Source organism: Impatiens glandulifera, chromosome 3 (genome assembly GCF_907164915.1).
Source record: "Impatiens glandulifera chromosome 3, dImpGla2.1, whole genome shotgun sequence".
Lineage (NCBI taxonomy): Eukaryota > Viridiplantae > Streptophyta > Magnoliopsida > Ericales > Balsaminaceae > Impatiens > Impatiens glandulifera.
The window spans coordinates 17,718,033-17,728,678 of record NC_061864.1 but is presented as its reverse complement, the minus strand read 5'-3'; the positions used below and the strand labels follow the sequence as shown (position 1 = coordinate 17,728,678).

General features: G+C 24.0%; 1 protein-coding gene across 1 annotated transcript; it reads right to left on the bottom strand.

Annotated features, from left to right (window-relative positions):
- Window positions 1-245: 245 nt before the first annotated feature.
- Window positions 246-1,329, bottom strand: LOC124930930 (VQ motif-containing protein 4-like). Its single transcript, XM_047471306.1, has one exon. The coding sequence runs from the start codon at window positions 1,232-1,234 to the stop codon at window positions 539-541; it is 696 nt and encodes a 231-aa protein (XP_047327262.1). The 5' UTR covers window positions 1,235-1,329; the 3' UTR covers window positions 246-538.
- Between the last annotated feature and the right edge of the window lie 9,317 nt (window positions 1,330-10,646).

The following is a 10,646-nucleotide window of genomic DNA, read 5'->3' as shown; positions in this document are numbered from 1 at the left end:
TTAATTTATGGGGATAAACCTTTATATATATAATTGAAATTGAAAACTAGTTTTTATTTTAATGATTGAAAGACTAGAATTCATGACAAGCCAACTATATAAGTTAAAGCAACAATTAACTAAGATGACTTAATATTAACAAAACCCATAATATAATGATAAAAATAAGCTTTTATCAAGATTAATTAGCATTAGTAGACTAATCAAACTGAATTCTTAAACATAAAGAAATAAAAATGCATATTAAAAATCAAAATTTATATTCAATTGAAAAAGAGAATAATCAAAGGCAGTGAATTAGTCTTGTTTGTTACATGAGCATAGCTTCAAATATGATTGAATTGAAATGAGATTTTGAATTAGAAGCCATGAATCTTGATCCACTAATACTGAATTATACCTTGATTGAAGAAGCTAAAGATCAAAGGAAAAAAACAAAGAAGAACACCCACAAAATTGATGAAGAAAGACAAACTCTTTCTCTTTCTTTATGATAGATGTGTACGAAAATGGAGGAGGAGTATTGTAAGATCTTACGTCAATTGGATGAACCGGCGACTCGAGGAGATGTGACCGGAAACAGGGGCAACAGTCGGGGCTCCACTTCCCTCGGAGTATTCGCCGGCGAAGGGTGAAAGAAGAATTCTTTGTCAGCAATGGCTTGATCCTCTGTTTTTTCAACCTCGTTTACAGGGGACCGGTTGAATGGATCAGACAAGAGAGGGGTGACCGGACTGAGAACCAACGACGGGAAATTCAGTATACTAGGTGAAAGAATCTCCGGCGTGATTGGGTTTCGGGGCGAGAACATAGATCCATGAGTGAATCCGGGTGGTAATGGGTTGATCTTAAAATTCTTCATACTGTTTCTTCTCTCGTACAGTTTGGAAGAAGGGTTTTTCTTCTGTCCTGTTTTGATGACAGGAATTGGGTTCTTAGGTGGATCGGGTTTGGTTTGACCGGTTGATCCGGTTAGCATCTGAACTACTTGTTTGAAAGAGGCTGTGTCTGCCTGAACGAAAGTAGTCGGGTATGGATTGTTGGGTTCGGTTGACCTCGTTATGGGTTTTGGCGTCGTCGGAGTTGAAGGATTCGCCGTCGCCGGCTGTTGGTGGAAACCATTGTTGGAGGTGTTGCTGATGCTGCTACTGTTTGATGTTTCACTGGTTCGACTGTTTTGAGATGGAATCATGGATCGGTATTGGTTTTCTTGGAATTGGATGGAGCTTTCCATTGATAGCTCTGTTCTAACAAGAGAGAGAGAGAGAAAAAGAAATTAGAGAGAGATGGTGAAGAACAACAACAAATGATTCCTCTTGGCTCTTTACCTCTGCAGGCTTGATTGGATTTGTAAGAAATTCTTTGTTGAAATTAATTTAAATGAATCCCTCAACTTGTATTCAAGTTCAAATAAAGGTCACTTCATTTTAGATGAGTTCAAATAAGCAAATTTAATTTGTTAAAAAACACTACAATTGTCTTTTCAATATAATAATTATGGAGTTCTTTTCAAGGATAGGAAAGTAAAAGATTTTAGGGTAAATATGGTTGATTTCTCAATCGAGAAATCGAGAACGATGACCGTCATAAATATATTTTACCGTTGAGAAGTTGTGCATATTTTACTTTAACGTTGAAAAGTCATGCATATTAATTAGTTCAAGTTTGTTGTCGATTCATCAAGGAATATTTTTTATTACTTTTGGCGGAGAATTTAAAATACAAGTTTCGTGATATTTTATTTTTTAATATTATTTGTGATGTTTAACCCATGATAACTTATAATAAATAAATTAAAATAAATAAATCAAAATTCTTTTACACGTAAGAAAGAAAATCACGAGACTTATATTTTAAATTTTTATTTTTAGCCAAGATCGAGACACGATAACCGTCATAAATATATTTTACCGTTGAGAAGTCGTCGTGCATATTAATTACTTCAATTTTTCGTCCGAATCACCAAATAATATTTTTTATTACTTTTGACGGAAAATTTAAAATACAAGTCCCGTGATTTTATTTTATTTTAGTATTTTTTGTGATATTTAATTCGCGATAACTTATAATAAATAAATAAATTAAAATTCTTTTACACGTAAGAAAGAAAAGACGGACTTGTATTTTAAATTATATATATTTTATGATCTTGAGTAGTCATTGTGAATATATTAATTTATTCAAGTTTTTGTCCGACGGAAATATTTTTTATTACTTTTGGCGGAGAATTTAAAAGGTAAGTCCGTGATTTTTTATTTTAAGTATTATTTGTGATATTTAACTTGTGATAACTTATAATAAATAAATAAATAAAAAATAAAATTCTTTTACACGTAAGAAAGAAAATTACGGAACTTGAATTTTAAATTTTTCGCTTTTAAGTAAGCGTTATGAATATATTTGAACTTTAGAAAGTTTTCGTGCATATTAGTTAATGAGAATTTTAAATTTGAAATACAAGTCCTGTGATTATTTTAGTTTTTACTATTATTTGTGATATTTAACTTGTGAAAAGTTATAATAATTAAATTCAAAATTGTTTTATACATACAAAATTATGGGGTTGAATGATAATATTTGAGTTTGTTAAGGGGTTATTAGAATCAATTGAAAGTTAAGTGACTAATTTTGAACATTTTATGAAAGTAGTGGATCATTTGATAATTTATTCTTTCTTGTTGACTTGTAGTCTTGAATTTTCTATAAAATAAAAGAATTATAGTAGAGAATCTGTTTACTTGGTCTATGGAATTTGTCATAAATATAGTTTTAATAAATTACTAATTTTGATTCAATCTATATAAAATTTTGACAATTTCTTGATCTATATTGAATTCTAGTAATTTTTACACCCCAAATGTTAATTCACCACCTATTTGTCATTTATGTATATCAATAAAAATGGAAAGTAAAAAATGTACCTAAATAAGAATATTACCATCTTTTACCTAAAGAAATAAAAAATGTACCATAAAATTTTAATATTTCAATTATATAGGTATTTTTTTAATTTATTTCTTTATTGGTTACTTATATTAATTTTATCAAAAAAATTTAATTTTGTTTTGAATCTCGGACTATTTAATTAAATTCGTATTTCTCATTTATCATCTCCTACTAAAATATAACTTCATAAATTAAAATTATATTCTATTAAAAACATTTAAAGTTAAAATTGGAGACATAACGTCGTATTAATTTTTTAAAATAAAAAAAATAAATTTGTAGAATATATTTATTTTAATTTTAAAATATATTCAGATCAGAGATCAATTGCTCAAATAAATCAAATCTTTAATAAATAAAAAATAAACAAGAAACAAGCCCACGGATCAAAAAGTGAAGAAGTCCGGCTGGTTAATTTTTTTAAAAAAAAAAAAAAAAAACTAGTCCAAGCAGAGTAATGTGGGGCCAGGAGTGGGACCCAAATGTTATTTTCAATCGCTATTGGTTGAGTTGGGGAGAAAGTGTCCAATTAGATTAAAAAAATAAAAATAAAAGGAATAAATTGTGCTGCTTTGGAATCTCAGACCCCCAAAGTCTTTGAATATTAAGTTATTTTGTCAAAACAATAATAAAGAAGAAAACTTAAGACCTCTTTGATAGATACATTTACATGTATTTTAATTTTTCTTATACTAAATGGTCTAATATAAGAATTAAAATATTATTGGGCTAATTAATATTTAAATATAAATATATTTATTAACTAATTCAAAATTAGATATATAAATTAAAAATTAATTATTAAAAAAAATATTTTATATTATTTTTAAATTAAAAATAACTAAAATAATAGACCATGAACATGTCCTTTCATTTAAAGCGTTACAAAACTAAAATTAAACTCACAATTAGAACTTTCACTTACATTTAAAAAATTTTAAGTAAAAAACTTATATTATTATATAAACTCGTGCATTTGCACGACTAATGATAAAAAATTGTGAAAAAAAATTACGATAAAAATGTGATAGCATTTTTAATTTTATTTTTAACTGTTTTAAGTTTTATGGGCGGGTCAACCCACGATCCGACCAAAATATCTATTTACTCTCATATATATCCAAATTAACCACAGTTATCGATCCAGCAATTCGTACACTTTGAAAATTAAGCATCATTAATTAATTATATATATATATATATTAGTTAGTTAAAAAGTTGAATAAATTGTTAAAATGTTCCGCGTTCATCAAATTTGGTGTTGAATTAAAAATATAAAATCTTATTAGCTTATTTGGTTAAAGTGTGGTACATGTTTGGTTATGTTGCAAGTTTAAAACATACCTATAAGATTTTTTATTACTTTTAACCGTTTTAAGTTTATAGACGGGTCAACCCACAATCCGACTCAAATATTCATTTATTCTCACATATATATTCAAATTAACTACTCGCCCCGACAATACGAATATTTTAAAAATTAAGCATCATATAAATAAGTTATAAATAATAAAATCAATCAAATTCCTTGTACTCTATAAAATAAAAAACTGAATTAAACATGCTAACAATATTTTATATTTTTTCAGACAAATTTATAAATTAACTAAAACTATTTCGGTAAGTATTCAGTCTTTTAATTTGGGTGATAAAATCCATTTGTTAAGTAAAAATCTCACAATAAGTAAATAATAAAAGTCGAGTATTATATATATACCAACTAAAATATGTTTGATCTTAATTATTTAAGGATTGTTTTGGGATTGGTCTAAAATTTGTTGTTCTATACAATTAAAATAAAAAAATTTAATTTTTAATTAGTTTAACTATTAAAATGTCTTTTATATTTAAAATTTTAGTTTAATAAAAACAATGAGGGGTATGTTAGTATTTTAAGGGATAAAATAAATAATTTGATTATTAAAATGATAAAATTAAAAATTAAAAGAATTATAAAAACCTTTATCAAACTAGCTTTTTGAGTGGAGATGGTCAAAAACACTCATTAAATTGAGTTTTGACCTTAAACTTGTGATTGATTACTTTTCGACGTTATTGGTCCAATTTAGATATTATATTTTAAAAATAAATGCCTCCATTGGAAAAAATATATATTTTTATATATTTTAAGTGTGATTAATTTTGTATTTCAATTTTTAAAAATTTGTTAACAAAATTCATACATTAGTTGCATTAAAAAATTCCTGGTATATTTTAGAAATAAAGATATATAGTAATGGATCCTTTTGAAATACTCCATCGGACTATTTACAAAAATATTTATTTGTTTCTGGAAAGAGAAATAAAAACTTTTTCAAACTAAATTACTTAAGATATTATTTCATGTTTTTTTATTTGGTTTTGAATTCAAATACAAAAACATATTAAAAATTAAATATGAATATGATATTTAAGACTAGTTTGATTCATCTTATTCTTATGTAATAAATTAATGGTTAAACGTTGCAAGTTCTTGATAATATTCAATTTATTATTTTAATTTTTTTGCCATATCTCATTTATTCAATTATTTTAATAATTTATAACACAATTTCAGTCAAACTAATCATAAATTAGGAATATGTGTTTTTTCTAAATGATATTAACATGTATCTCCAACCACAAATATAAAAAAAATTACACCACTCAATTTTATTTATTTTAATTTTATGAGTGTATCAAGAAATTAAAATTTCTCTTTTTATTTCTTAAATTAAATTATTGTAACTTATTTAAAATAATTGGAGTGCTTATGACATTTTAAGAAGTCCATGTTATAATATTCAAAGAAAAAAAAAGTCTTAATTATAATAAATGGATATTATAATATTGTAGTAGTAAATTAATTAGTAATTGACTGGGTGAAACAAGAAATTGCGGCTGGAAGAAGAACATACATTGAACCTGCGCCCATGTATAATCATAAATTAAATTAAATTAAATTAAAGGTAAAACAGGTTGTCACATTTTTGTATGGTCAAAGCTTATCCTTCATTTATTTATTTATTAAAATCACTTTGACCAATAATACTGCTTCAATTAGGATAGATTAATATTATATGATTTTTTCATTAATTAAAAAACGGCCGGTTGTACATCTACCATGGCAATTGGTAAATGACCTTTGAGATGTTACAAGTAACAACAACTAACCTTTCGTTAATTTTATCTTAATAACTATTAGAATATAAGATAACAATAACAATTGAAAAGTTGTTAAAATTCACGACCACAGTTTTTTTATTAATTATTTTTATATTACAGTTTTTTAACTAATTTATTTTTATATTTCACCTGGTGTTAAAATAACTTAAATGATAAGAATCGATTTTTAAAAAATAAATTCTCACGTAAAAAGTCTTAAATTAGTTTTATATACTACAAAACAAATGACAAAACCATCAGTTGTGCATTTCATTGAAAAATAGTTTTAGAATTGTTATAACCAATTTTATTTGTACACAACTTAGTTTTATATAACATATAAGTTAAATTAGTTAATATAATTAAGAATTAAAATTGTAAGCTTATAACATCCAGTTGACTCGATTTGATTGTCGAAATTTTTTATAAAAGACTTTATTTTGAAATTTATTTTGACTCGATTTGATTGTCGAAATTTTTTTATTTAAAATATTTATAAAAATATATTTCTAACATTTTAAAATTAATTTTTGATCAAATCTAAATAATCTTTTAGATTTAAAGTAATTCAATTACAATTTTGATGGAAAAAAGTCATTATTTCAATTAATTAATTTAAAAAAAATTATTTATTTAGTCAATTGATTTTTAATTTAAATCAATATAATTATTTGTATATGTGTATAAACGTAATTTTATCAGAGATTTAGTTCAGTTCGATGTTTTGTGATACTCGGGAAAGGGCTTCACACTATATCATTCATACCCGTTAAAACGGTCTCTAATTCATAAAATTTTGACTATTTGTTTAAAAGTTTGGTTTTAATACAGTTTATTTAACCAATTAATTTTCAAGTTTAGATTATTTATATCTAAATGATGGTATTGTGATTGTGATTGATGTTGATAATTATTGAGAAAAGTACATTAAATATATCAGTTTAGAGTGTTAGAATTTAAAAATAAATTCAAACAGATCTTTATTAAAATATTTTTGTGAAAATATACTAAAAATATTTCAAAATATATTTTTTGTTTTTTTCAAATTTTTTAAAAATAGTTTAGAACTTCTAATTATTAAATAGAACTAAAATTAAAAGTCCCAAACAAACAGGCCCTAAGACAGGTGTGTGGGTCGCGAATCGGGTCGGTCGCGCGGGTTTGCGTTGGATTTGAATCGGGGTCAACGGGTTTGGGTACTTGATCAATAATATGATCATATAAAACTAAAACATTAACCCTAGCTATCCATTTTAATCCATTCAAGAATTATATTTTCTCATAGCTTTGAAAACTTTGGTTTTTTATTAACATACCTCAAACCGATTGGAATTGATCCAAAATTATTCCTAACATTTTCTAAAAGATGTTAGGAAGCTTTTCAAACCGTTTTTCTTGAGCTAGAGAACAAAAACCTGATTTTGAACATTTTCAAAATCAAATTTAGGTGTTTTTAATTTAGCTTAATTTGTTCAAATTGATTGCGGTAAAGAGATTTGAAATGATTTTAGGATCAAATTCAAATCAAGAAAATATAACAATCGAGCAATATTCAAGACAAGTCAAACTAAAATATAAAAAATTTAATTTGAATTTATAACTTGAATTACAATATGAATTAAAGCTTACTATGAGTTGGAGAACACTCATCAACTCTTTATGAAGTTTTGTGATAATTCATAAATGAACTTACAAAATTTCTAAAATTTCCAAAAGTTTGAAAAAATTTAATGGCAGATTCTATGAAGTTTGGATTGAAGGCTTGAAATTCCGATCCTTAAATTTGTCTTGGTTAATGAGGGCTATTTATAGTCAGTCAAGATCGGTAGTCAAGATCGGTTGGATGATCGAGTAGATTGAATTCAAGACAAAAGGTCATTAAATGTTTATCTGTATTCAATCATTCTCATCCAGTTATGTCATGATTGTCCTATGATTGTAGGCGAAATGATCAAACCATGTTAGGATAATCCAACCTTTGAATCACTTGATTTGGTTGAGTATCGACCGAGTTACACTTTTGAAAAATTAAAAGTTCTTGCCGATGTTCATCCAGTTCGTCGCGAGGAAGAAGACAAACTCGAGTTAAAACGTCTTCATTTTGAGCTAAAGCGCGAACCCACAACGTCCTGTCTTTATTTTGTTAGTGGCTGACATTCCGTTCGCGTTAGGGATAACGACATTGAGGCGCGCGTTAGTTAATTCGGTGTTGCACGGAAGCGCTTAACTTCGATTGTAACGGGCGACCGACTTGTTGTTGTCCACTAGATGAGGCTTAGGCGTTCATTCGATGGTTGTGTGGTCTGCTGTATCCATTTATTCTATTTTCGACTGCACTAGATCACGACCCTTATTCAGCCTTGAAGGTTGATTTGTATTCACTTCTTTTCACCACCTATAAAATATACAAAATATTTAAATAGACATAAATATTTATTTTGTCTATTTATTTTATTTTACTTTTTATATTTTGAGAATTTAAAAATAGTTATTTTGAGATTCAAATGAATACAATATTTATTTGAAATTATAAATTTTGGTTTTATCATCATTTTTATTAATTAGAATTAATTATCATAGTGATTATTTTAATTATTTAAATTTGTCTATTCAAAATAATTATTTAATATTTATAATTGGGAATGTAAAATTTTAATGTTTATAAATATATAATAATATTTATATATTATTGATATTTGGTTTGAATTATAATAAATAATATATATTTATAATTTTATAATTTTGTATTTATATATAATATAAGAATTTAGTATATATTATGATTTTTTTAATTAATTAAAATATGAATTTAAATTTATTTTTATTATTAATATTTAATTATTAGTCATTTAGTTTATTTAGTATTACAAATTATTCTACCATTATTATTTAATATTTTAATTATTATATTTAATAATTATTAGCTTTTTAATTAAAATATAAATATACAATATAAATTATAAATTATATTTACTTAATTTAAATATAATAATTGATTCTAACAAAACAAATATAAAACAAAATAAATATCTATAATAAATAATATTATTTATAATTTAATTAAATTATAGAAAAATAATTATTAATAATTTATAAAATTAACATTATAAAAATAAGTATAACTTTTTAATAATTTTTTTAAATGATCTATGTAATAATTAAATTATATCAAAATTAGTAGTACCTTTTCAATAATTAAATTATAATATTATATACATGTAATAATATTAAAATTAAATAAAATATATGTTTAATATATATAATAATAATAATATAATATATAAACAATATTTAAAAATTAAATAAGAAAAGTCTTATATTATAGATAGGAGGTATAAGTTGGATTGAGAGTCTCATATTAATTTGAGACCAACTTTACTTTTTGGGTTGCCATATATTAATTATAATTTCAAAACATAACCCCTCTTTTCCATTTTCAGTTAAATACACATAAATAATAGTTTATTTTTTTAAATTTAAAAAAATAATAATATATTTATTATTATTATTATGTGAAAGTTGGGTTAATAGTATTAGCTTGTATGATATGTTCATAATTATATCCTAGCTTTTCAGTATGTAAAATAAGTTATATTATTTTTTTTTCTTCTAATATAGTCAAATTATATTTTCCTTTCTAAAAAATATATTAATTTTAAAAAATAAAAATATTTATTATGTATCAAATTCAAATTGCAATTTTATTTTATAAATTCTTAATTTACCATATGTTTATTTATAAATAATAAATATTATCTTGTAAAAACAAATTACATATATGTTACACATACTTTAAATATAATAATAAATATAATTAAATTTAACTTTATTATCATATTTTATATAAATGAACTCAATTATCCCGTTAATATAAATTATATTTTGTTGTTGTGTATATCCATTTTTTTATATATTTTTATATACATAGTAATATATGACTAAGAATGGTTCGGATTTAAGCTTTAAGTAAGGGAGGCTATGACCATGGACGTCCTAGGGGTAAGCCCAGCAGGTATGAGCTCACAGACCCATCCGGCAGCCCAATAATTATTTAAAATAAACTTTTATAGCTTACCTCTCCTTTTATTTGTTCTCTCTATGATCTTATTCATATTTTTAACCATTCATTTTAAACTCTTATATATTTGCAGGTCTATTTTTTTTTTTTTTAATTTCTTTCCTAATTTAATATATTTATTTATAAATTTTATAATATTTTTATATTTACTTAAAATTCTATAAAGCCTATTTTAACTTTATTAAAAAAAAAATTCTAATTAGTTCTCAAATTTACTAAGCAATTTTTTTTCAAATATACTTTAATCTTTTATTATAGATGTATGATTTTTAATTTTTTTTTTAATTAAGTATTTAAGTTAAATATTAATATGTTAGTATGTTACTAAAAAATAGTGAATATATTATTGTTAATACTTGTTAGTATAATAATATGTTAGATTTTGTTACTTAATAAAAATATTAATTTAAGAATTATCTATGTTATGAAGTATGATGTCACAAAATAAACTAAATGGATTGACTATGATATCAATGGA

Bases quoted from the DNA above. Each gene is read 5' to 3' on its own strand.
- LOC124930930 (XM_047471306.1), bottom strand. From the start codon at position 1,234: ATGGAAAGCTCCATCCAATTCCAAGAAAACCAATACCGATCCATGATT.